General features: G+C 37.2%; 3 protein-coding genes across 10 annotated transcripts in view; all 3 read right to left on the bottom strand.

Annotated features, from left to right (window-relative positions):
- The window catches only part of slc43a2a (solute carrier family 43 member 2a), a 30,145-nt gene extending 18,157 nt beyond the window's left edge, over positions 1-11,988 (bottom strand). For 2 of the 4 annotated variants that reach the window (XM_067450549.1, XM_067450548.1), the window contains exons 1-5: positions 11,821-11,988; positions 10,142-10,327; positions 4,748-4,976; positions 4,270-4,325; positions 4,104-4,180 (exon numbers count right to left, since the gene is read on the bottom strand). In XM_067450549.1, coding sequence (XP_067306650.1) covers positions 4,104-4,180; positions 4,270-4,325; positions 4,748-4,976; positions 10,142-10,327; positions 11,821-11,917 — 645 coding nt within the window. In that variant the 5' untranslated portion in view covers positions 11,918-11,988. Of the gene's footprint in view, positions 1-4,103; positions 4,181-4,269; positions 4,326-4,747; positions 4,977-10,141; positions 10,368-11,820 lie in introns of all 4 variants that reach the window. The other 2 variants (XM_067450550.1, XM_067450551.1) reach the window with 2 other exon arrangements.
- A 2,208-nt stretch (positions 11,989-14,196) lies between these two features.
- On the bottom strand, positions 14,197-22,242 carry si:dkey-118k5.3 (NLR family CARD domain-containing protein 3). Of its 2 annotated transcripts, none has more exons than XM_067450558.1 (8): positions 22,014-22,242; positions 19,393-21,275; positions 15,979-16,401; positions 15,771-15,857; positions 15,601-15,684; positions 15,426-15,509; positions 15,264-15,347; positions 14,197-15,175 (listed from the first exon to the last, which is right to left on the bottom strand). In XM_067450558.1, exons 2-8 carry the CDS (start codon positions 21,216-21,218, stop codon positions 15,082-15,084), a joined length of 2,682 nt encoding a protein of 893 aa, XP_067306659.1. In that variant the 5' UTR covers positions 21,219-21,275; positions 22,014-22,242; the 3' UTR covers positions 14,197-15,081. The 2 variants fall into 2 exon arrangements, with proteins under 2 accessions (XP_067306659.1, XP_067306658.1); XM_067450557.1 differs by lacking the exon at positions 22,014-22,242 and adding an exon at positions 21,790-21,878.
- Positions 22,243-23,950: 1,708 nt separating this feature from the next.
- Positions 23,951-25,644, bottom strand: part of myo1cb (myosin Ic, paralog b) — a 54,659-nt gene continuing 52,965 nt past the window's right edge. For all 4 annotated transcript variants that reach the window (XM_067450553.1, XM_067450555.1, XM_067450554.1 and 1 more), the window contains one exon: positions 23,951-25,587. In XM_067450553.1, coding sequence (XP_067306654.1) covers positions 25,561-25,587 — 27 coding nt within the window. In that variant the 3' untranslated portion in view covers positions 23,951-25,560. The remainder of the gene's footprint in view (positions 25,588-25,644) is intronic.

Raw genomic sequence — 25,644 nt, forward strand, 5'->3', positions numbered from 1 at the left:
TTAAATAACAAATGCACAAAAGTTTACCAATATAGAAGCGTTTTTTTTTTTTTTTTTTTTTTTTGCCGTGAGAGGCGCCTTTTTAAAATGGTTTTCTGATAGCAGTGAGCGTTTTGCGGGCTGTTTATGCGTTTATAAAGAAGCGCTATGAGCGCATGAACCAAAAAAAAAAAAAAACACCTCTAAGCAGCAAAGCGTCCGACGTCATCTCGTTTTTTAACACTGAAGAATACTGTTCCAAATAATTTACATTGGCTTCTGAAGGATTTGGTAATACTTGAGTCATAGTAATAGCTCGGATCTTCACTTAATAATTAATTAGGCTATATGCATCATTCTAATTATTAATCTGAATGTAGTACTTCTCAAAGAGGTATGAAATTTTTTGTCATTGATTAGCTAATAATTAATTGAACTGAAAACAGTAGAAAAAAAGGAAATAAGTAATTGGTTATGTAAGAAATTAGGGATATTTCCCCCAAATATAAATCTCAAATTTCTCCTGAGTACTACCAGCCCTGCACAGTTTGTATGTCTCCCTCATCTATCACACCTGATTCAAATCATGAGCTCATTAGCAGAGACTGCAAAACCTGAAATGGGTGTGTCAGCCCCCTCCACCTTCAACTCCTTTAACGGGTGTTACTCCAGACCGCACCAGGACAGTTCTGCAAGGTGCCAGTTCTTCATTTAGAGATAAGACATAATGCTTTTATCCAAAATAATGAAATCCAATTTCTCAACTGTTTACATTTACTTTAGACATAAACGACTGTGTTTACAAGAAAACTTGAAAACTTGATGGGTATAACTATTTATGATTAAATGATGACACAAATTTAGTTTTTAGGTAAACCATTCCTTTAAATATTGCCCTGTGCCCTTGTTTCTGTGTTTGATTGGTATATAATAAACCTTTGGAGCAAAAATGTTGCTCTTGTCACTTTTGTAAAAATCCACAGAAACCATTTGTGTATAGCAGATATTATATCTGATACCATTATTTTATTTCCTGAAAAATGTCAAAGTGCAGATAAATGAAAGCTTTAGCATAAGTTCTGCCAGGAAGACTTAATTGTTACGTCACTTCAACTTCTATCTATCCAATCACATTCTAATACTTGGGTATAAAAGATCGGTACTTACTCATGTTTGAGTTCGCAGATGCTGACGCACCAATTCACCGCCATCCTCCCCACCACCTCCAAGTCAAATCCTTCCCTACTCCACCCCACCACCACCACCAGGATGGTCCCTTCCATACCTCACGGGGGGGTCGGCTGCGCCTCTGCCTTCGTCTTCAGGCAGGATATGCAGAGTCCATACCCTCTGATTGCGAGCTACGGACGGGGCCTATGCCAAAGTACTTTATTGCTTGCTGGATTGTTAATAAATGGATTATTGTCACAGTATTTATTCTCCCGAGTCTTTCTGGCAGAACTCCTTTTTGTTGGAATTGAATCTCACTTTAATGCTCTTTAAATATTTTACAGGAAGCTTGAAAAAAAATGTGCTTACAAACTCTATTACCAGAAGAGACGCAGAAAAGGCAGTGTCAAAGTGGCTAATCGGTGCCAGGGACAGGGGAGGACACCGCACTGTGAGGGCACGTGGTGGACAGCAAGACGGGTAAATAATTTAAGACTTGCTTGGTTTTAAATGGTAATAAAAACTATAAAAAGATAAGAATGATAGTTGCATATCAATACAAATTCAAAATTGTTTTACCATTTGAGAGCTGTTACATACAGTGCAGATGAGGGACGTTGATTTTACTGATCTTTTTTTTTCAATTATATATCACTCATAAATGATTAAATACAAAAAGAATAGTAGCTATTAAGATTGATGTGATTTGGAATGCCTGATAAAAAAATATGATCAGAAAATCAACGTGCCTGAAAATCTGCACGCAGTGTAGAGCGACCGTAACTTGTTACAGTGACTTGTCCTGGAATCTGTCAGCTCTGCATACCCACTTCAGGTCTTGCATAATCTCAGGTCTTCTATAATAAGCTGATAAGATGAATCAGATGTATTAGATGAGGAAGACATACAAAGGCTGCATCTGACAACTTATGCAGCTGACTCGTTGCCTCTCCGACCTATCAGCCAACGACTTAACAGGCAGTGCTTAGATAGTAAGGTACCTCACAAAACTGATTTCGGAAAGACTTATGAGGCAGCACAATGGTTTAATGATCTACAACAAAACAGAAAGAGCATTGGTAACAGCATGTATTTTCTACAATACTAATTTCTCATCAAAATTACTTCAAAAGTGGTAAAAGTTGGTCAAAATGTACTTTTTTGCACAGCCAGTATGTTCAGTGCTGAGGGTATTTCAGGACAGATTTACAAACTTCTGATCTAGACCAACTTCATGTGGGGTACCAAAAGGCTTTAAGTGTGAAAAGGGGAATAAAAAAAGTGGAACAATGGTTGATTTAATTTATTTTGTCTTTTCAAAGGGTTGTTGGGAGGCCGACGACAGAGGAGTGAGGAGCTGCACTGTTTTCTTTTTCCATTTTGTTTGTGAAATACATTATTTTTGAGTGTTCAGATATGCAATTTATGTCAAATTAAGTTTGTCAGGAGCTTCATTTTAATGTATACATTTTTTATTGTTGATATTTTTGTGTTATAAAGTTATAAATGTTATAATAGTCATATTTGAATTGTTCCTAATAAACCTTGATTAAAAACGTAAATCATAAACTGGTTTCAGTTCATTGAATACCTTTAACATTTGAATGTAGTTAGTGGATTACATGTAATGTTTGTATTACGGGGTTTACTGTAAAATAAGGTAACCCAAACAGAAAATGTGCAAGCCCATATATATACCCGTTGTGGCCCATAAGAGCCCAACATTACACCTATCTGGGTCCCGTCATCAGCCCATATGGGCAGACCCATGTAGGCCCCAAATGGGTGTTACCTGAGTTACCCATATGGGCCTAGTATGAGCCCATCAAGAGACCCATCTTCAACCCATCTGGGCAAACCCATGTAAGCCCCAAATGGGTTCTACCTGGGTTAACCATGTGGGCCCCGGTATGAGCCCATCAAGATACCCACCATCAACCCTTCTGGGCAAACCCATGTGGGGCCTCCATGGAAACTGAGGACAAAATTAGCTGGGTCCCAGTTGGGTAGCCCAGGTGGGCCCCAGATATCAGCCCATGAGCAACCCCTTTGGGCCCCACATGGGTGTGTTGGCTGGGACATTTGAGCTGCCAATGAGCACAACTTCCTGTTTTTTCAATCCAGTCTGATGATGTTTCTCGGTATAAACCCAATGAACTGTCACCCTAAATACAAAGTTACATGTTTTGTTGCATTTATCACTTAAACTGTAATAGTGTGGGAAAGACACAGTAGATCTGAGCTGCCTTGCTGTCTACTGCTTACACAACTGTCTTCTAAGTCAACAAAATAAACAGAACAACATAAATGACTATAGAGACAGCAACTTGTCTCTCTTTGCACGTTCCAGAAAGACTGTCTTCTTTGTATTATTCAGACACTGTTTCATGAGTTACATTGTTATGCCAGTAAATTCAGCAAGTGACCATCTTTATGAGTAAGTCATCAGATCATAGTACCATACTACTTTTACTATTTCTCCCATATGAGAGAAATGATAAGAATAGTATGGCTGCAAGAATGCTATTATGATTTTTAGCTACTGTCTTTAAGAGCGAGTTATTGAATCATTTAGTCCACTGATTCATTCAGAAATGAAACAAGAGACTGGTTGAAATTGGAATAGCACACTAGTTTCTCTCACTATTTGTGCTACACTTACTCTACTCTTAATATTTCTGTCATATAACGATATGGATGAACTATTGTGTCATATCATTATTGTCAGTATCAGGCAATTTTTCTAGGATGAACCAGTGGGCTGCTGGAAATCCAGCTAAGACAAATTTAAGGATGAATAAATGATGATGCAGCCATTTTTAGGAACCCCTGCATTATTCAGCTACATTGAGTTTTAGTGGCATGTGGCCAGCATGTGAGGTGTGCCATGGTCTTTGCACAAAAGAACGGAGAGGACACCCATGGAGACCCACTAGTATGACATGAGCACTTACTGTGAGTGAGGTGAAGGTCATGCACATGCCTCCAAACCCATTCAGCGCAAGGGCAAAGAAGATTAGGATGGAGAGATCTGTGAAATAAAAATACAAGGGGATGTCAAAGGGAGCAGGGGTAGGTGGATATTAACAATAATGGTGGTCTGTGGACATGCAAACATACTTCTAGGGTCACTGGCTCCATATGCAATTAGGATACAGGAGAGGGCAAACGAAGCACTACGAAGAGATAATTTCATGTTAATCATATGACACATCATTTATTCCAAATATATTTTAGCACAGGGATTTTCAAACTGGGCTTTTCCCACAGGGATTTTCAAACTATATATATATATATATATATATATATATATATATATATATATATATATATATATATATATATATATATATATATATATATATATATATGAATGCTTATATTAGATGCAATTATCCGCAATTAATACATTTAACAGTATTATTCAAGATCAAAATAATATCAAAGTAAAATTATATAATAATTTAAATTATATTTAACACAAATTAATAATGTTAATAATAGTAGTGTAATAAAATATGAATAATATTTTTTTTTACCATATTAATAGAGTCAATTTTTTATTTAGTGTATTCAGAAGCCAGTTTTCCTCCTATACCTGCCGAGCAGCCTTAATTTGCGTGGGCCGTATTTGTCCATGATAATGCCGAGGGGCAGTGTGATGGCACTGAGGAGGAAGGAGCCGATGGTGAAGGCCAAGTTCAGCATCTCATCTTGCTCTTTACAGATGGTCCAGCCATTCATCTTAAGATTTTCCTCCTCCTCATTTCTTGGGCCTGTTGTTGTACCATTTTCACTCTCAGACACATTCTGCCCTGTACTGTTACCTGGAGGATTGGAAAGCATAAGACAATATGAGCACAAATTGAGCAATCTAATCACCAAACTAGCACTAACCAGTGTGGACCAGCGTGAAAAGTCATGCCGGTCTAAGCTGGTCTTTTTAGCTGAGTAGTCAGCAGTCACATGTAAAACCCTATGGACTAATTGGGACTGTGACTTCTAGGAATGGCACTCTGGGAAGTAAAACAGGAAATGCCTTTATGAGATAGAGTGGGCACCATTATGTCCCCCTCCTAATGCAGCCAGGGTGCTGGGCAAAGGGCCAAATAAACAGGCAGCTGTACACAGTAAACAACCACAGCAGAAATAGCATGGGAGTCTATTTGAACCCACAGCCTCAACACCTTCTTACAACCATCAAGGCACAAGTAGCTTGACTAACATTTAACCCTGTTCTTTAACCCAGTGCTCCCCTGTTGTTTTGACAATATGGATCATCCTGCTTTAGCTGGTCAACAAGTCTCTTACTTGATTCTTGAAGATTGAGGAAAGATATTTAAACAACGGCCTTGGAATAGATCTGGAATAACTTGTTCTGATGGGGGATGTGGCTGTTTGCAGCATATGGTGTTATGAACGTAACAGGGTGGGCAAGAGACTGTAAGGGTGGATCGCCTACAGTGGTTCTAACTGCAGGGTTGCCGAACGACTAAAGAAACGTTATCAGCGTGATGGTAGAAAACTGTACATTTCTTGTCTATAACCACCCACTGCAACTTACAACTTGTACTTATACCCAACTTAAACGATGGAAATAAGCGCAGTTACAATAGCAAAATATGTGGGAGAGCATTGCTTTAATGTGACTATATTGTATTGCAATAGGTAGCACATACCAAATCAAAACTAGTTAGCAAATCATTTATAATTGAAATAATTTGATGACAAAATCCGGTTATGGTTACACTTAAAATAGTTACAAAATAGATGAATGAGATAGAGTGAGAGATAGAGAGAGAGAGAGAGAGAGAGAGAGAGAGAGAGAGAGAGAGAGAGAGAGAGAGAGAGAGAGAGAGAGAGAGAGAGAGAGAGAAAGATAGAAAGAGAGAGCAAAGAGAAGAGCCAAAGAAGGCCCCTAGAAGCGACAGCAGAGAAAAAGACAGCGTCAGGATTATTTTGGATTCTTTCAAGACAGATAGTCTTTATGTGAGGGATTTCGGTTAGCATGTAATCAGTAAACAAAAAAAATAGCCATGTTTGTGGAGCAGAGATGACCTGAGAGGGTGATTGATGATGAAAGGAAATGGGTTAGAGATCACTCATTGATTATTAGAGGAAAGATATCTGCTAAGTTTGAGATATTTTGCAATATAGGAGGAGCTGCTTTGAGTCAATACACACGTTTCAATAGCTGCTCCTGATACCAGTTACAGACTGACACAAAAAAGTGTGTAGTAATAAAAATATTTGTTTTAATGTATTTTGTATTTTTTATCAAATAAACAGATGCCGCTTTGGTGAGCCTGAGACTTCAAAATATTTCAAAAACATAAAGCAATCTTATAGACCCCATAATTATGAACGGTGGTGTATTATTATGAATAAAATATCAATTAAAACATATAAATACAAAATGTTATGAACCTAAAAACCGCCTCCGTTTTCTGTATGCATTTGGGTTGAAATATGACTTGCAGATGTTCTTGGTTTCACATTTTAGGTCAGATGTTTCTGAACCATTGTTCCACTATCTATTCAGCAACAGCCAAAACCAGAGAAAACCAGGCCTGATTTTCCATTTCCATTGATATGGAGAAGTGAGAGAAGAACAGAATGAGAACTCAACACGAGTCTGAAGCACAAAGCCTTCATGAACAGAAGTGCTGGGGAAAAGCATTTAGCCAGACAAGCATTTTCCTGGTCAGTGTTTCCTCATGCCTGCTGATTAAAGAGAACTAACCAGCTGATTATGTGAGATAGAAAGCTGAGTCCCAGGGAAACAAGTACTAGGTGAGGAAATGTCAAGATAGTCTAATATTTACATTGAGTAAACATTTTGAGCCACATTTACTTCCTTGAGTCATGAGACATGTAAGGCCTGGTGTCTACAATCTCTGAACTAGATGCTGACAACAGCAGAAATGTAAGAGATAAAGGAAGTCTGAATGCACAGGACTGCAATGTGCATTGATATTTTTGACCTTTCCCACTATTCTATCAAAAAAAGCCTTGAAAAGGTTCAAAATAAGTGTTGTACATATATATATATATATATATATATATAGTGTGTGTGTGTGTGTGTGTGTGTGTGTGTGTGTGTGTGTGTGTGTGTGTGTGTGTGTGTGTGTGTGTGTGTGTATAACATTTAAATATGTTGCTTAACCTTATTATTAAACGTATTATTAATTAAAAGTATCATTATTATGTTGTCATTGCACAGATGACTATGCCATTATTTTTTCATGATAGAAATTAAGTCATAAGAGATTTCATATTTTGTAATAAAGGGTTTAACTCTAAAGGGTTTAACTCTAAACCATCAAGAATATAAAATTGACTGTGAGAGAAACAGCTACAAGCTACAAGGCTTTCTCAACTTTGTTTGGCCTATGCCATCTATTGGTTATATTACATTTTATTTTATGTTTTTATTTCAACCAGATAGCAAGAAATCAGCAAAAAATATTAAAATGTGTATAATTTATTATTTAGAAGATACGATGCTTCCAGTATCGCTTTTTGTCATTATTTTACCATTCAACACCATTCAAGATCCAGTACCCTTTCACAATTTACCATCTTCTGTATACTGGCATCCTGTTGAGAAAGTTTGTTGTGGATATTATGAAGCCTTTTGGAGCAATAGTTAAAAATACTGAGCTTGAAAAAAGGTCTCCCAGTGGCTTACATTATCAGTTTTTTATTGTTATAAACTGATAATGTAAGTATCATCTAAATAAATAACATCTATGCTTTTAATGTCCAAAAAAAACCTTATTCTGATGAAGCTTGAAGCAAATTGGATAAAAAATCATTTTCAAAGCATTTAGAAAGTGACTGTCATATGCTGACAGGGTTTAGGGTATGAAGTTTGGAGGTGAAAGTGTACAACCATATAAAAGGGTGCACCACAGAGGGCCCCCCAACCAAAAAAAAAAAAGGAAAGCTAAAAGAACCCAAATGTTTGGAAAAAAATGACCTTAGGAAAACAAGTGAATAATGGAATAAGTGAAGACTGAAGATGACAGAAATGTCCTCTAGATCATGACGATGATGTTTACTTGTAGGCATTGTGCTAATGGATCATTAGATCTCAAAGTATTCCGGCTGCTTCTTTGAGACTTCGGAAATGTGTTTTTACAAAGGCGTGTTAAATCATTTACAAGTTAGATTTCAAAGTGGAAAAATGTCAAATAAACCAGGGCCAGTTCAGAGGAGCATGGCTGAGTCTCCTGACCCCGTTCACTGAAAAAGTCACAAAAAGTCACCTTTTCTGCTTTATGTGTCTTTTTTCTGACACAAAAAGCAGAAAAGGAGCAAAAGTCTTTGAAATTTGAAAAATGTTGAATTGTCATTTTGTGTCAATTGTCAGAGGCCATATGACAGTACACAATATGAACAGACAGGAGGTAAACAAATATCTAACTTATTTTAACTTATCTAATTTATTTATCATTGCACACTTTTCACCAACATCAATATATGTTGGATATCTCCATTCTGCATACCCCAAAGGTTATTCAAAACATGGCTCACAGGCATACATAGCTTCCATGTTTTTTACATGACGTGCCATTTGGCCCTGTGACAATGATATTTCTCTATTAGCAGTCTTAATGTATAAGTGTAATCTTATGTGCGTCAGTCCATGATGTATTAATAAATAAAGTTAATCTTGGAGATCAGTAGGAACATGCTGTTCTTCACAGATGCACATCATGACCTAGACACATTTTTGCCATGAGTTGTAAGTAGACCTGAACAGTCCTATTCCAGCTAAGATTCTACATTCATCTGTATAAATTACACAGAATGATGTTTATGCAGTGACATAAGATAATATACATTGTTTTCTGAAAAAAGTGACAATACAAAAAAAAAAAAAAAAAAATCTGCCAATGAGGTAAAAAAATAAACTTGTTTTCACTTTTATTTAAGTTTTAAGTTTTTATTTATTAAGAATAAACTCAATTAGTTTCTATACTTATATTAGACTTAATATTAAGTGATCTTGCTAAATAAATCGTGAATATATTACGATTTAAGAATGTTTAGAAATCTGGAAAACAAGACAAAAATACTGACTGAGAAGATTTTTTTTTATCAAAGGCTGAGCTTTTAAAGCACAACATATAAGTAATTATAAGTTGACCCACATATTAGTTCATGGAATGGTTGGTGTCTTTCATCTTTGTTAAGTGGTCTACACTCCTTTAGCAATTCAAAAAATCTGCAATTAGTCTAGCATATCCCCGCTCTTTTGAAGTGTTCTTGATATTTATTGTTTGATGAAACCTTTCATACTAAGATCTTAAGATGCAGCTGAAACATGGAAGTATCTCTACTGTGTTATATAAGCTAAGCAGATTGATGTCCTCTGGTCTGTTTACCCTGAAGTCAACTCTGTGAAGGAGCTCAAATTATCAAGACCACTTTGCCAACATTCTGATGCCAAACAAGCTTGTAGATGCTGTTTGTAATTCCTAATGGCAACACAATGCAAAAGGGCGTCCAAATAAGGTGCACTGACTTTCAGCGATCGATTGATATTCAGGTTTGGATTGCCCCTGTGATGGGCGTCAGACAGAGATTTTTGTTTTTCATAATGCTGCATTACATTTACTAATGCAACATAGTGATTATAACATATCATCTGCTGCAGCCTCTGTTGCGAAATGACATAAGTTTTGCAAAATGACATAACTTTTGTCAATTAACAACTTGTTGAGTGTTTAAGGTAATTGCAGTGCGATTGTTTGCGATTGTTGAGTCCATCAGCCAAACATTTATTGTTCAAATTGGAGTGGGGAAAGAGAGAAAACAATGCAATTAAAGCAATTATGCTTTGTATGTTAGACTTTCCTTTTATGACCATGTCATTATTTGCAGCATTCAATCTGGCATCTATAGTGCATAGTGCATTTGATGTCTTAAAGATTTTCAGTTTGTTTCTGTAACACTGAGTGCACTCGTTTGTCCCCCTCCTCACCTGGTTCTCTGCAGAGGTAGGAGTAAAAGCCCTCTGATTTCAGCATAATGAGGAGCGAGCCCCATCCGAGCAGGACAGCAGAGAACAACAGGCTTTCGATCACCGCAGTAATCGCCATCCACCAGCGCCTGGAGAAGGCTGTGGCCAGTGAGGGAGCCATGACTGAAGGAGATGATACAGTGTGTGCTGGGAATACAGAGGAAATCCCCCTGAACTTTGGCCAATCCTGTGAAATTGGCCATAGAGCTGGATGTCAGTTATTTAATGTTGAATAATGTTGACAATATTCATAAATGATAGTTATTTTTTTATTTTATTTTTTACATCCCAACGATTGCATCGGTGTTTTTCACAGCACACAGTAAATGTTCTTTTGTTGACACATTTTGTTTTTACAACTCCTGGCTGTCGAACATCATTTAGATTCGGTTCCTTTGTCTCGCTTAGCTACAAAACAGCTCATAAACAAATAACAGCTGAGTTCCAAAAGAGAATGTTGTTGATCGAAACTCCGCCCATTTCCCGCCTCTAGTCCCTCCCTGCTATTCTCAGATTAGCTATTCGCACATTCTGTTCTCCTCCTATTGGCTACGAGATAAACAGATTCAGAGAGCAGCTCCACGTGAAACCAAGATCCAGCCGGTTCGAACCAGTGCGGCGCGAGTCGATCGCTTTGTGCTACAGATATTTTTGTGCCAAATGTATTTATCCACAGGCGAAGTGACATTACGACATAAAAAAATATCCTATTCGATTGTGTTTGTTTTGCATTATGGATGTAGTTAATGGAATGCAAACAGACATCTTACACATATTGTTTGATATGCTCACAAACGCCTCATACAACTATTTACAGCTATAAAACTCGATCGTTTCTCTGGTCGAAATATCTCGCGCGCGATGTCTTACATGTGTTAAGCTGTATCCTGCGGAAAACGAGCAGCCCTAAAACTGGTCTAAACTGGACAGGCATCATCATCAGTGCCTCCGCCTGTGTGTATGTGCACCCGTCTCCTTCCTCAAGCATACAGAGCTCAGCTGTTCAGTGTACACACACTCTGCACTCAATAGCACACCAGATAAATGCACTTCCTGGTTATCGCTTCACTATATTGTTATGTACTAGGCTAAATAAATGCTCGCTGTAAAAAATGTGGACATTGCAATATATAGGCTACCTAAAATATGACACCAGCCGTCCTGTTTCACAATTCATTATATGATACTGCAAAACACGGTTTCTGACGGCAAATGTAAAAGCTCGTTTAACAAAATGACAATTATTAGGCAGTTTTCGGAAAGGAGCAATTGTCGAAGATATTCAAAACAAGTTCAATGCCACTGCTTAGACGTTGAACAAAGTTGCGGCATAAAACTCATTAACCGCGTTATAGAATTCAAACAATATATCACTGTTCATTTACGGTTCATAATGTCAAAACGTGCAATGACATAATAAAATGCAATTATTAAAATACGGTCTAGTCTTTGACATAAGGAAGGTTTGTGCAAAATAATTCAACATTTTTATAAAAACGATATCTAATCATTTTAAAACAAAAATAACCGATTTAATTCACCATTAACTGTATAAAATGTATATACAATTACTGTATTACATTATCAACAGTCTTATCAGGTAAACTTACAAGAGCATCCTTATAATAAGTGAGTCATACCTATTTCCTTCACCAAATCCTCGCTTCGGCTCTCTTCAGAGTAGAAAAGGTTTAAACAACCTTCTGATGCCAATTTCACTCTTTGGGTTATGCTCATACATACATTTATTTCCCAACATCTCTTATTCCCGATTTTATATTTGCACCGCTTGCTTCACACAAACAAGCCAACTTCCCCATTGGCTGGTTCCTGAGCTAGAGATGAGACTAGCCAATCAGAGCACCGCTCGGCGAAAATATATAAATAATTGCAAATTATATTTTGCTCCAGCTCAAAGAACGTTCACAGAACATACACACCAGAATGTTGTGGTCCCTGCTACAATTTTACGGATGACCTTTTATGGCTTTTTAACGTTCCACAAAACGTTTTAACGTTCCAAAAACAAAACAAAAACTAAAAAACTAACAACAAAGTTGAACCAAACAAAGGAAGCCGTCCTCGCGTACTTCATTGATTTCAATCCCTCACATAATGGCCAACCCGATGTTGTTCACCAATGATTTTTTTAAACAAAACTATTAGAAGACTGGCACATGAAATAGCCTAAAAATATATCATAATTGAATTTGACAAATGTCTCGATGGGTTTCCCATGAAAAAGAAACAACACCAACACGCCTCTTTGAGTATCAGATTGGGCTCTTTTCAAACTTCTGAATTCGCATGGGCTATCAAAGATGATTAACATTGCATTAATAGCCTAATTGCGTATAGGCCTACCACATAGCAAAATAGATATTATAAAAGAGGGGAACTGAACAAAAGACCAAAAAACGCTTTTTACGGTATATTATCGGTTTTTCTGTTGTTGCTTGCAATCTTTCTGAGCACTAAACTGAACAAAGGAGTGATGAGTCACAAAACATTACGTCGGCATCTGGTGGTTTAAATGAGCAACTACATAGCCTACAAATGAAAAGTTCAGATGCAAAAGCCTATAAAAGCGACTTCAGTCCAAAATTAGATAACGATACTGAGTGAATGCTCTTCGCATAGCCTAGGCCTGTTCATAAAATAGGCACTTCAAACCCACTAAATTCGTTCAGACGTAGACCATAGGATAAACATAGGAGCCTGACAAAATGGTTATTTTAAAGAAAAACATCAGACGGATTTAGAGGCTTTTGTATCTGAAGACTTCAAATATTAGGCTACTTAAATAGTCTTCAGGAACCTTTGAAAACCCCTATTTTTTATTTTAATTTTCTGTTTTGCTGTCCATCCTATATTTTGCATACTCAACAGAGCTGTAGCCTAGGCTACTGTACAAATCACATGACAGCAATTTTAAGTAGGACTATGTAGCTAACGTAATCCGTTACATTGTTATAGTAATGTAATCGGACTACGTTTGGATTACGTTTGATCTAACTTGTTTATCACATTGGAGGATCTTGTAACGGTTCATTAATTTACCGTCATAGATCTTGTAGCCTACCATATTGATATAAAAATATAAAGACTAAGAAAATATATTCTATTCTTTGTTATCGACAACATGAAAGCGCATTAAATATTACATTACGTCAGGGTTTCTCAGACTGGGTTCCTGAGTTTAATGAAATTATATGAAGTAATTTTAAATATTACATTACGTCAGGGTTTCTCAGACTGGGTTCCTGAGTTTAATGAAATTATATGAAGTATTTAAATCATAAACCAAACGAAACAATAAAAACATCCGATGTGAACTTAATTATTTATTATTAATATAATTGACTTGATTTAATTTGTTTTACCTAATTACAAATTAAAATCTCAGAGGGTATTTCCAGTAAACATATAAGACCAAATAAATTTCAGCTGACAGAAAAGTTGGGGAATCCCTGCATTACATGTAAAGAAATTAGTGAATTTGTACATTTTATATGTGTTTGAAAGACAAAAGCTTCCAAAGTCATTAATGCATTCTTAACTAATTAAAATGAGTGATAATTCAAATAATTATTAATTAATGTGTGAATCAGGAGTTGATTAGATATGTAGTGTTGCAATGTTGAGAAAACATTAAAAATGAAATGATCTATCGCTGTGTGGGTCTCATTTTTCAGTTATAATCACATGTGTGTGCAACAAACCCATAAGACTTCTGAACGCATACAAGCAGGGGGAGTTTTAAAAAATAACTGTAGTCGGATTACAAGTATTTTAACACGTAATATAATCTAATTACAAGTACTTAATTTTTGGAATCTGATTACGCAATCCATATTTCATGTAATCCGTTACTACCCAGCTCTGTGCACATGTATGGTAAGCCTTTGCATTCAACACAGCAGGCATCAATATATGGAATTATACATCTGAAGAATTGCGGTCTGAACTTTGGTGATGACAAACCACAGACTCCATTACCAAAGCAAACTGGAATCTGGAGAACCCATATAATGTGTTTATTGAACATCTATTTATACATCTTGTTTTAATTATTGCATAACAACACTGTGTTGTAAGAATTGCTTAGCAATAATACGTTTTATAACAATTCATATTTCATGATGTTATGACAATGCATGAACCTACATTATGCAACTTTCAAAAAGAAGACAGGCAATGTTTCAAACAATTGTTTCAAACACTATTATCTGACTAATTTATTAAAACTGGCTTGATGTAAAGCAACAGTAAAAAATTAAGGAAGTCAATAGTTAGCAATAGTTTCACTTCACTTGAGAGTATTTTTTGAATCAATTGCATTGACTAACCAATGACTACCATGCCTTTGTGTATTTTACACATACGTTTTTACTTCTGTTTATGAAGCATCTTAGAAGAGCCCTGAGCTCTGCATGTAAAAACGCCCAGACAAAAAGGGCAATAAACCACACCTCTGGCAGTATTACTGTCAAGACTGAGACACCATAGCGGAAAGAGAAAGAATACAATTATTTACAAAGAAGTACAAGAAGAACTGACATGTGTTAAAAAGCCATTTTAGGTTCTGAAAAGCATTTACAAGTTTGAGAATAATCTTCTGTGGCTTTTAGCCAAAAGCTGTAACAAAAAGTTGTTTAACAAAATAAATAAATGTAATTCACTGTCGTTAGAAATAACTGTCTCGAATCATTGACAGTTCAGTTTGTATTGCTGCTGTTAAAATACATATTATAAAAGTTTCATACCAATAAACAGTCACAGCTCTTTCAAAGTCCAGCCTGAGTGGTTAACAGTATTATTAAAAGTAATATCAGTTGACTAATATTAAAATGAATGAACTAATGTTCAGACATGCAAATGCTGTTTTAGACGGTAGTGGGTCAGATGCAAACTTTAATGTCAAGGTTCGGTCTGGTCTTTGCAAATTCTTTCATCTTCTTGACGCCGTCTTTGGTAAACTTGTTGTCAAACATCCTGCGATGGATAAAGAAAATACATGCCACTTTTGTTACAGAATCACGAGGGAATAAACTGAAATAAATCAGCTCTAAATGATTCTTACCACAGGTACTCTAATGTAGTGTTCTCTTTGAGCGCAGCCATGAGGACTTCTGCTCCTTTGTCTGTCACTAGGTTGTCACGAAGTCTATTGAAGGCAAAATGGTTAAACACAGTGAACAGTGAAGATAAATAACTGATTAAAAAGGAGGTTAGTCTCCATCACCTGATATCTGTCAGTGTGCAATTCGTCCTCAACAAGTCTGCAAGATAACCAGCTCCAGCATCTCCGATTTTATTGATGGCCATTCTAATCAAAGATATTGTGAACATAGATTAAGATGCAAAATGTGTGTATTTGTAACTAAAAATTCAGTAGTTTTTTTTTTTCCATTGTTCACCTGAGATCAGTCACAGTATGATTTTCTTTTAGTGCTTCCACAAGGATTTTCAGGCCTTCACAGCCAAGCCTTGTCGCAACCACCCTATATTTAACACACACAGTCATTACAAAGTCTATTTATTTATTTAATAATTATTTATTTGTTAATTACATTTTTATTTCACTTACCACAGCCTCTGAATGCGACAATCTGGGTTCCTCAGGACGAGGGATAACACAGACGCTCCCTCTGAACCAAGAGGATTCTGGCCCAGACTTTTAAAAAAAACACACAATAAGAAATATCAGTCAATAAGTACGATAATAATAATTAACATCAAGTGCATAATGTCTGCCCCAATTATACCTACAGTTTTTGCCTGCCTAAATGATTTACCTGAGTGTTGAGAAGAGAGGAAGGACCGGTAGGAGCCGGCGTATTCCGTCTGCATCAAGTCCTTGAGCGTCCAAATTTAAAACCTGCAGATCTGGGCTGAGCTGTAACAGGAAAGCCAGCTCGCTCCAGTCCCTGTTCACCGGACCGGACTGACCTAGGGCCTGCTGTGAAAGAACTTTCATCCAACCCTGTAGCCGCTGTGACAAACCAGCGTCCTGGGCCTCATATAGACAGTGACAAACATTGACCTGCCTCTCTGGGCTGAGGGTGGAGCTCTGGAGTTGGGAGTGTAACAGATGGAGGAGGAAAGGAGGAGTCGGGTCTGGAGAGGTCTGGCAAAGAAGCAGATGCATCTTGGGCCCATCAGGGAAAAATCCATTGAGGATGAGACGTGTTCTAGGAACCAGCAGGCCGCATACAAACCTGGATAAGCGGAAATAACTGATCAGTTATGAAACCTTTATAAAAGATTAGATTAAAAATCTTAAAAATCTTAAAATCTTTTAAAAAGAAGAAAACGTTGCATTTAAGACAATTGGAACTAATACAGTATTTATAATCATTGTGGTTTTTATGTGGTTTAAAAATGATTTGTGTTATAAAAACACGTTCAGTTTATTTTATATATATATACTATATACACAGTGAATTTTCAGCATCATTACTCCAGTCTTCAGTGTCACATGATTCTTCAGAAATCATTCTAACATGATTTGCTGCTCAAGAAACATTTAGAAAACTGTTGTGAAAATTATTATCTTTGATGAATATAAAGTTAAAAATAACAGCATTTATTTAAAAAATATAAAATCATCTAGAAAGTTATCTTCTGTAACATTATATATATCTTTACTGTCACTTTTGATCAATTTAATGCATCCTTGCTTTAGAAATTCTTTAAAAAAAAAAAAAAATTCTTACTGTCTCTAAACTTTTGAAGGGTATTGTAAAATGTTACAAAACCTTTCTATTTCAGATAAATGCTGTTCTTTCTTACTTTCTATTAATCAAAGCCCCCCCCCCCCCCCCCCCCCGAGAAAAAAACATTGTCAACATTGATGTTAATAGGAAATTAATTCTAAAGGATCATGAGACACTGGAGACTGGAGTAATGATGCTGAAAATTCAGCTTTACATCACAGGGATAAATTACATTTTATAATATAATAAAATAGAAAATAGTTGTTTTAAATTGTAATAATATTTCACAATATTGCTGTATTTTAAAAAAATAAAAATAATTTTATTTTTATTTTGAATCAATTAAATGCAGACTTAGTAAGCAGAAGAGACTTTAAAAAACATTAAAAAAAACTTAAAAACCTACAACAACGGTGTATATATGCATAGTATTTTTACAAATATTACTTATTATTTACAAAATATAATTTTTTTGGCAACTTGTGCCACAAGCATTACATTTTACAAACTGTACTTAAGTCAAGTCACCTTTATTTATACAGGTCCTTCTCAAAAAATGTGCATATTGTTATAAAGTTCATTATTTTCAATAATGTAATGATAAAATTAAACTTTCATATATTTTAGATTCATTGCACACCAACTTAAATATTTCAGGTCTTTTATTGTTTTAATACTGATGATTTTGGCATACAGCTCATGAAAACCCAAAATCTCAAAAAATGTGCATATCATGAAAAGGTTCTCTAAACGAGCCATTAACCTAATCATCTGAATCAACTAATTAACTCTAAACACCTGGAAAAGATTCCTGAGGCTTTTAAAAACTCCCAGCCTGGTTCATTACTCAAAACCGCAATCATGGGTAAGACTGCCGACCCGACCCTGTCCAGAAGGCCATCATTGACACCCTCAAGCGAGAGGGTAAGACACAGAAAGAAACTTCTGAACGAATAGGCTGTTCCCAGAGTGCTGTATCAAGGCACCTCAGAGGGAAGTCTGTGGGAAGGAAAAAGTGTGGCAAAAAACGCTGCACAACGAGAAGAGGTGACCGGACCCTGAGGATGATTGTGGAGAAGGACCGATCCCAGACCTTGGGGGACCTGCGGAAGCAGTGGACTGAGTCTGGAGTAGAAACATCCAGAGCCACCGTGCACAGGCGTGTGCAGGAAATGGGCTACAGGTGCCGCATTCCCCAGCTTCTGGTGTTGGTCCACTGTGTTTTATCAAGGGCAGGGTTAATGCAGCTAGCTATCAGGAGATTTTGGAGCACTTCATGCTTCCATCTGCTAAAAAGCTTTATGGAGATGAAGATTTCCTTTTTCAGCACCACCTGGCACCTGCTCACAGTGCCAAAACCACTGGTAAATGGTTTACTGACCATGGTATTACTGTGCTCAATTGGCCTTCCAACTCTCCTGACCTGAACCCCATAGAGAATCTGTGGGATATTGTGAAGAGAAAGTTAAGAGATGCAAGACCCAACACTCTGGATGAGCTTAAGGCCACTATCGAAGCATCCTGGGCCTCCATAACACCTCAGCAGTGCCACAGGCTGATCGCCTCCATGCCACGCCGCATTGAAGCGGTCATTTCTGCAAAAGGATTCCCGACCAAGTATTGAGTGCATAACTGAACATAATTATTTCAAGGTTGACTTTTTTTGTATTAAAAACAAAACGTTTTTTTTTTGTTTTCAAAAAACCAAAACAAAAAACCAAAACAAAAATCCAAAAATTTTTGGAAAACTTTTATTTTCCAATTTTTTTTTCTTTGAGATTCTTCGGAATGAAAAGTGTGTTATGAATAAAATCTATTATTATATTATTTCCTCTTATTGCTTTCCTCCAACAAAACCTTTTCTTTCTTATTTGTCTGTGCTGCTTCGGACATGACTATATTATCCGACGAACAAAGTTGGGCTCGCACGTCCGAATGTAAGGAAGTGTGTGTGTTGGTGGAAGTGACGTATATGCCGTAAAGCAGTCGAATTTTGTAGTACTTTTTGTTCTCAGGTTACTACCCGAAACCCGAAGTTTAAAAGTATGAATAAAAACGATACAGACCCCATCAAGCTATGGCAGACGTGTCATTCAACCTATTGTAAGTCGACTTATCATCACAAGAGTCTTGAAAATATATTATGAAGGTTGAAAAGTTACCTAGTGCTGCTTTAAGTGTCCCCTGTAATGTTGTTATAAAAAGCTAAAATTTTCCTCTCTGCTACATAATTTCTCTTTTTTACCTTCATGTTGGTTTTACATGGATTGGCATATAAATTTAATTTAGCAGACAAGAGTTTTTCAGATATTGATGAAAAGTTTTGTGTAAAATATTTTTTTCTAATAAACAAACAAGTAAAAAATCTATATAAAAATATAAAAATAAAAAGATGCGCATTCAAGTCACTGTATGTTTGGATTGCATTTCTAATGATTTTGAATATAAATATTATTGACCTGTTAATAAAACACGCACAGTTTTAAAAGGTACCTGCAGAAAAGATCCATGTGTCCAGACTGATGTTGTACACCACAGCGAAGGGCCTTCTTAATACGTCTGCGGAAGAGCTTCCGCGGTCTGCCGAATTTGTTAAAGGCTGATGCCATCTGCTTAAACGCAGACTGAAGATACCGGCCTGTGCTTGGTTTGAGGCCTAAAAATGGATCTGATCCTGAGAGTGACTGAAGAACATAATACAAGGCAGCCAGGAACTCCTGCACGCTGGTGTGGATAAAATGGAAGCCCTTTTCAAAGGTGAGGGATGCTCGGTCCTCTTTTAGTATCTCAAAGAGGAACACCTGTGAGATTTTGGTGCTATCTAGATTAAAAGAGCTCAAATCAGAGCTTTCGAAGATGAACCGTCTCTCCAGGAGGCCTTTGAAGGCCATAGCTCCCAGGTTTCTGAGTATAGGCTGTATTTCGCCAAGGACATGAGGAGCGTGCTGAAGCCTGTTGTGATGGGAACCCTCGCAACGCCCTTGCACATGGAAGAGCACGATGGATTTAACAAAGCAGCAGTAGATTTCAGTGATCGTGACTGGTTTGGGGCTCTCCTCAGAAGGTCCCAATGAAGAGTTTGGTTGGTTGGCTTTCTCAAGGACCTTTTCTCCTGACTTGTCGCTTACAGGATCAGGACAAAGGCAGGAGCCACCATCATGCAAGGCGGTGGACACGATCCAACAGAATGCGGGAATGTGGCACATGAGGAGAAGGGGCTTATGGCTCGACACAGAGGCCCACACTGCAGCGGCAGCCTCCGGAGAACTGCAGTTCTGCTCAAAGTACTGCTTCTGCTGGGCTAAAGAGAAACCTAGCAGACTGTAAAACTGGCTGACCAGCACTGGAGGAACCTTGGAGACCGCATGAGGTCGTGAGGTGAGGAAAATGGACGTGCCCGGAAGCAAAATTCCCTTGATTAAGTTCACCACAATGGATTGTATAGGCTGGACCCTCTCAGGATTTGAGCACTTGGGAGTGTGTTCGAAATTAAGAGGATAGCAGAATTCATCCAAACCATCTAAGATAAGTAAAAACTGGTTTGGGTTTGAGCTCATCAACTCGTGCAGGAAAGGTTTCAGGTGGATGTAGTGATCCGAGAGCAGGTCCTGCAAGCTCTGCTCTTGAGTTATGAGGTTGAGCTCACGAAAGGACAGAGATATGACAATCTTGGATGAGGTGGTTTCTGCAGCCCACTCTCGCACCAGCCTTCTCACAACCGTGGTTTTCCCACTTCCAGCAACTCCTGACAGCATATTCACACCACTTGATAGGTTGGACAGCAGATTCTCATACACATCCCTGAAAAGACAGATCTCATCCTTGTGTGTCCTGAAAGCGTCCCCGACTCCTGCTGACTCATGGCGGCATTGAGAAAGCGATGCATAACCAGCTTGTCTTGAGAAGGTGATATCAGTCAAGTTCCAGTTTTCATCCTGTCCTGAATTGTGTCCTCTGATGCTGAGATAGTCCACCTGGCTGTGCTGTCTGGCCAAGATGTCCTTGTGCTTTTTGAGATGCTCTTGTCTGTTGGCCTGTCCTGGCTTTGTGGTCTCACCTTCAACACTTTTCAGTACATAGAGGAACGCCCTGCATGATTCTTCTCCTCTACCGTTCAGCACATCCAGCAGAACTCTCATACATTCTCGCTCACCTCTAACAGCCGAACCTCTGATGAAACTGAGGTCCTCCTCGGTCACCGCCCCCACGTTAAACAGTATGTCCAGAAGGCGTGTCAGGTGTTTGCTGTAGTTCTCCACCAGCTCCACGCGACGCTGTTGAATTTCTGTGCTACAGGCTCCAACAGCCATCACTTTCATTTGTTTCTGATTATGGGGGAGTTTAGGCCTCCCTAATTAGGCTTGACCTCCCCCACCCTAAAGGAAGTAAAAAAAAAAAAAAAAAACATGTAACTTAAAAGTAGCTTTTTTTTTTTTTTTTTTTTTTTTTTTTTTTTTTTTACATGCATCTCAGTAGCTATTGTTTTAGCAAATACAAAAGCTCACAAAATGTTGCTTTTTGATGAAATCCTAACCATTTTTCCATTTGGATCGTTATCGGACTAGGCTAAATAGACAAAAACACAGGCATTACTTATTGGAAATGTAGGCTATATCTAAATATAAACACAATAACACAATTTTTGTTTTAACTAAACTGTGTTTAAGAAGATGATTGTTGTTCATGATAACAAATAAACAAATAAATCGTGCGAATAACTTCGCCCAGGACAGGAATTCACGCATTCCTAAGAAAAACAGAAAAGGTCTACCCGATTAAATAGCCAATTGTTTAATTCGTACAACGTCACATCCAATTAATAAATTAAAAGTTCCGAACAAATTAAGAGTTTCAAATAAGAACAGAGAAATTAGTTAATAATGAACTTACAGGATCACACGCATTGTTCCCACACTTCCGTACTCTCATTGATTCAGTGGTTGAAAGTGAAACTCAGCTTTAGCGACATAATAAACGTAATAGGCCTAAATCAAAAACACTTATCGATTACACGTAGGCCTACTATTGCGAACATCGGAATAGTGAAACAGAAAGTTCTTTAGAGGTCTAAAAATATAGACTGAAATACTCTGTATGTGTTTTTCTCAAGTCACCTGATATATTGGGCAATAGCAGAATTCAAGAAGTTGAAGGATCTCTCCGCCCATTGCCAGAGTTACTGCACTTCTCCGAATCGTCTTCTTAACTGTAGGCTACGTGAATGGTTTCTGATTACTGATGTTTACCAACAATGACAAGAAATAACTTTATAATAAATTTAACTCCAACAGTTAAACATACAGATTCTATTCAAAATGCTTTTGTTTTGATGAGCTTTGTAGGGTGGTATCAGGGAAATTGGGCCACTTTTTGGTAAATCGCATGGGACAATAATACAAGAGCCATATATGCCTTTTCCATGTGTTTTTTTTATTAATAATAATGACTGTTTCTGATACGTTTGTGTTGAAATTATGTACTAAAATCTAATTCTTAAGGCCCTACAGTTATTGAAACATCAGCTGTGCCAACTTTTTTGTATCAACAGTTTCAGGTAAAATGGGCCAGAGTTTCAGGTAAAATGGGCCGGGCAAACTGCAAAGGGAAATATTAATGTATCATCAATTTTAATTGCAAACTGCATTAAACTAACATGTTCATGTGTGCCATTAAAAAACACACATTTTGGGTGCAAAACCACATATTCAATTATGCAATTAAAAAAAAGTCAATTTTGGAACAGCATAGATCAATTAACTGATGTCAATGTGTGTGTGTGTGTGTGTGTGTGTGTCCTGTGCATGTGCGTGGTGGTCGGTGTGCAAGTGTGTGTGTGTGTACGGACATACACACACACACATTGTGTTTCCAAGTTTTATGGAGACTTTCCATAGGCATAATGGTTTTTATGATGTATAATGATGTATAATCTGTATATTCTATCCCCTTACAAGTGTGATTTGTGTTTTCCTCATGGGGACCAAAATATGTCCCCACAAAGACAAGGATTTCGGATTCCCCATAATGTAGGGTTTACCAGGCCACACACAGATGTCTGGTGCGCTATCTTTTTGGGGACTCACCATAGACATTATGGTTTTTATACTGTTCGAACCATATTATATCCCCCTACACTGACCCAACCCCTAAACCTACCATCACACAAAACTTTCTGCATTTTTACATTTCCAAAATAACTCATTCTGTAGGATTTATAAGCTTTTGTACCCATGGGGACCTCAATTGGGTCCCAACAGTGACACAAGTCCCCATGTGTCTGTGTGCATTCAGATTGAATTCTCCACCAGGCTGGAAAAACAAATACGTACACACACACGTGTGTATGTGTGTTTGTGAGTGACACAGAGGATAGCCCATTTTAGCTGAAACCATGTGGCCCATTTTAGTGGGTTAAGGGAAATTGGGCCACCAAGAAAACCATCACATTTCAAAAACTAACAGCATTATATCTGATGAATGCAATCAAGACAGATATTGTAAATAGTTTTTTATATGCATGTTTTTTTATTATTATAGAGTTATAATCCCTATTGTAGTGTAGTTAGATTTGGTATGCCAGGCTACTTACCATGCAGCTTTCTGCCGATCATGCCGACCATAGCAACCCTAAACCAATCAAATTACCTGTTACTTGTCAAGTACAGTTATGACAGTTTGAACTCCTTTGCAGTCATTGGCTTCAAATTCCAGAGGGGCTAGGACCCCAAACCTTAAATTGCCCATTTTACCGGAAGGCCCATTTGACCATTTTGATATCACCCTACATTTTGGACTTTCATAATCTGGATAGTTTAAAGAAATTAAATATTAGAATAAATCTCGTTGACGGTACATTCCTACAATGTGCAATTCATTTATTCATAAAAATAAAAAAAAATAGCCAGTGAAAAATGCCAGTCTCTCTATTCTGCTTGGTTTCTTTTTTTTCCTAGATCATGTTAACAAAACCTTTAAAATACTAATATTTCCTTTGTGAAAAATTCTGCAATAAATACGCATTCCCACGAAAAATACAGAGCCGACACCTCAATGTTTTTAATCAGCTTTAATATGCTCAGATACATTGTCAGTTTGCTTCAAATTGACAGATTTCCAGATATTTTACACAAATAGTATAAAACAAAATTACAAAGTGTGAATTACATCTCAACTGGTGGGCCATGAGTTTGTGTGAACAGTATTGAGATATTTTATAAATGTCAAAAATAGATATTGGCTCTAAATACATTACATGCGGCACTTGCGCTTGCAACTGAATTTAACGTGTATTCATAGTTTTCTTTTAAGCATCCTCAACTATGACCCCTATGGAAGGCACATGCTCAACGTTTCTCTGAACATTCTCATTTAATTGTCATGACATCAAGGCAATGCCCAATAATTGGGCTATTAATAGTTTTCGGTGCACAGGGTATGCCAAATTTCCACTTTTAGTTTCTAAAATAACATTTAAATTTGGTTTGCAAACATTTAGTAGTGCTTTGTTACTTTTTATCTACATATACACAAACCTGCCATAAGCAAACAAGCCAGGTTTTTTTTTTGTGTAGGTAACGTACAACTTCCCCAACTATTAAGGCTATAAACATCTCTCACAAGCTTAAAGCAGTGCTAATGTAGGGAAAACGGCATTAATAGGATAGTTTATTGTGTCCAGTGTATTAGGAGCACAAAGCCTGAGTGATTTACCACTGGAGTGTGTGAGGAGAGGAATCCCATTTCTACAGGAACACTTGCCTTATCTTACCAAATATACTCTCTAACCCTAACATTTTGAGGCACACATTTAGAACTGAGAAATGACATATTTAATGATCTCCAAAATCTTAATATGAGTGATGAATGAATCAATCACAATGTAAAAAAGGGGGCTGGTGCTCTAGCATAGTTACTATCACCGGTTGTAACGTGCACATTCTTTCCATCAATATTAAGATTTCAAGAGCCTTTCCATACATAACCCGCACCTTCGATGCACTCGGCATACGTTCTTTAATAGTTCGTCCTCACTTCTTTTGAACACATCAACAAATATTAATAACTTACTAGGCTTGTGAGCAAAATTATGTTGCAAAAATAGAACAGGTTTATCCATCCATATAAACATCATCTATATGCAAAAAGTAATTAATACCTTTCCTATGAATGTTTTAAATGAGTTACCAAGTAATTATAACTCGCATTACAATAACTCACTTGAAGAAAAAATGTACTGGGTCCGAGTAGGTTTGGATTGCAGAATCCATGGAAAAGTAATCATGGGTGAACATAAATAGAACTAAAGTGAATAACTACTCATTATGAACCCTGATTTCCCTCATTAACATGGCTGAGGTCACCTTCTCTAACAAATCAACATTCCCCAAACAAAGCTAAAGACAGAGTGCAGATAAAATGCACATATATATTGTTATTTCTTGGCTTCGACGTATAAAATCATAATATTCATTTAACAGTATTAAACCCCAAATCATAAATAAGTTGCAGGATTTTCACAACTGAAAGCAGAGGCCTTTGGTGCAGCTGGCTGGCGTCTCATTGGCAGAGATAAGCTCCGCCTGTAGTCATGTGATTGATGAACTAAAGAGCATATCTGGAAGATCACGTGAGCGCAGGGAGTGCTTGGTCACGACTCCTCCATCATCTTGAGTTGAGGCGAGGGGCAGTCTGAGAAATAAAAATACACCTGTTAATTGTTCTCATTGAAATCATTTTGACACATTT

The sequence above is a fragment of the Pseudorasbora parva genome, chromosome 8, assembly GCF_024679245.1.
Source record: "Pseudorasbora parva isolate DD20220531a chromosome 8, ASM2467924v1, whole genome shotgun sequence".
NCBI classification, from domain to species: domain Eukaryota; kingdom Metazoa; phylum Chordata; class Actinopteri; order Cypriniformes; family Gobionidae; genus Pseudorasbora; species Pseudorasbora parva.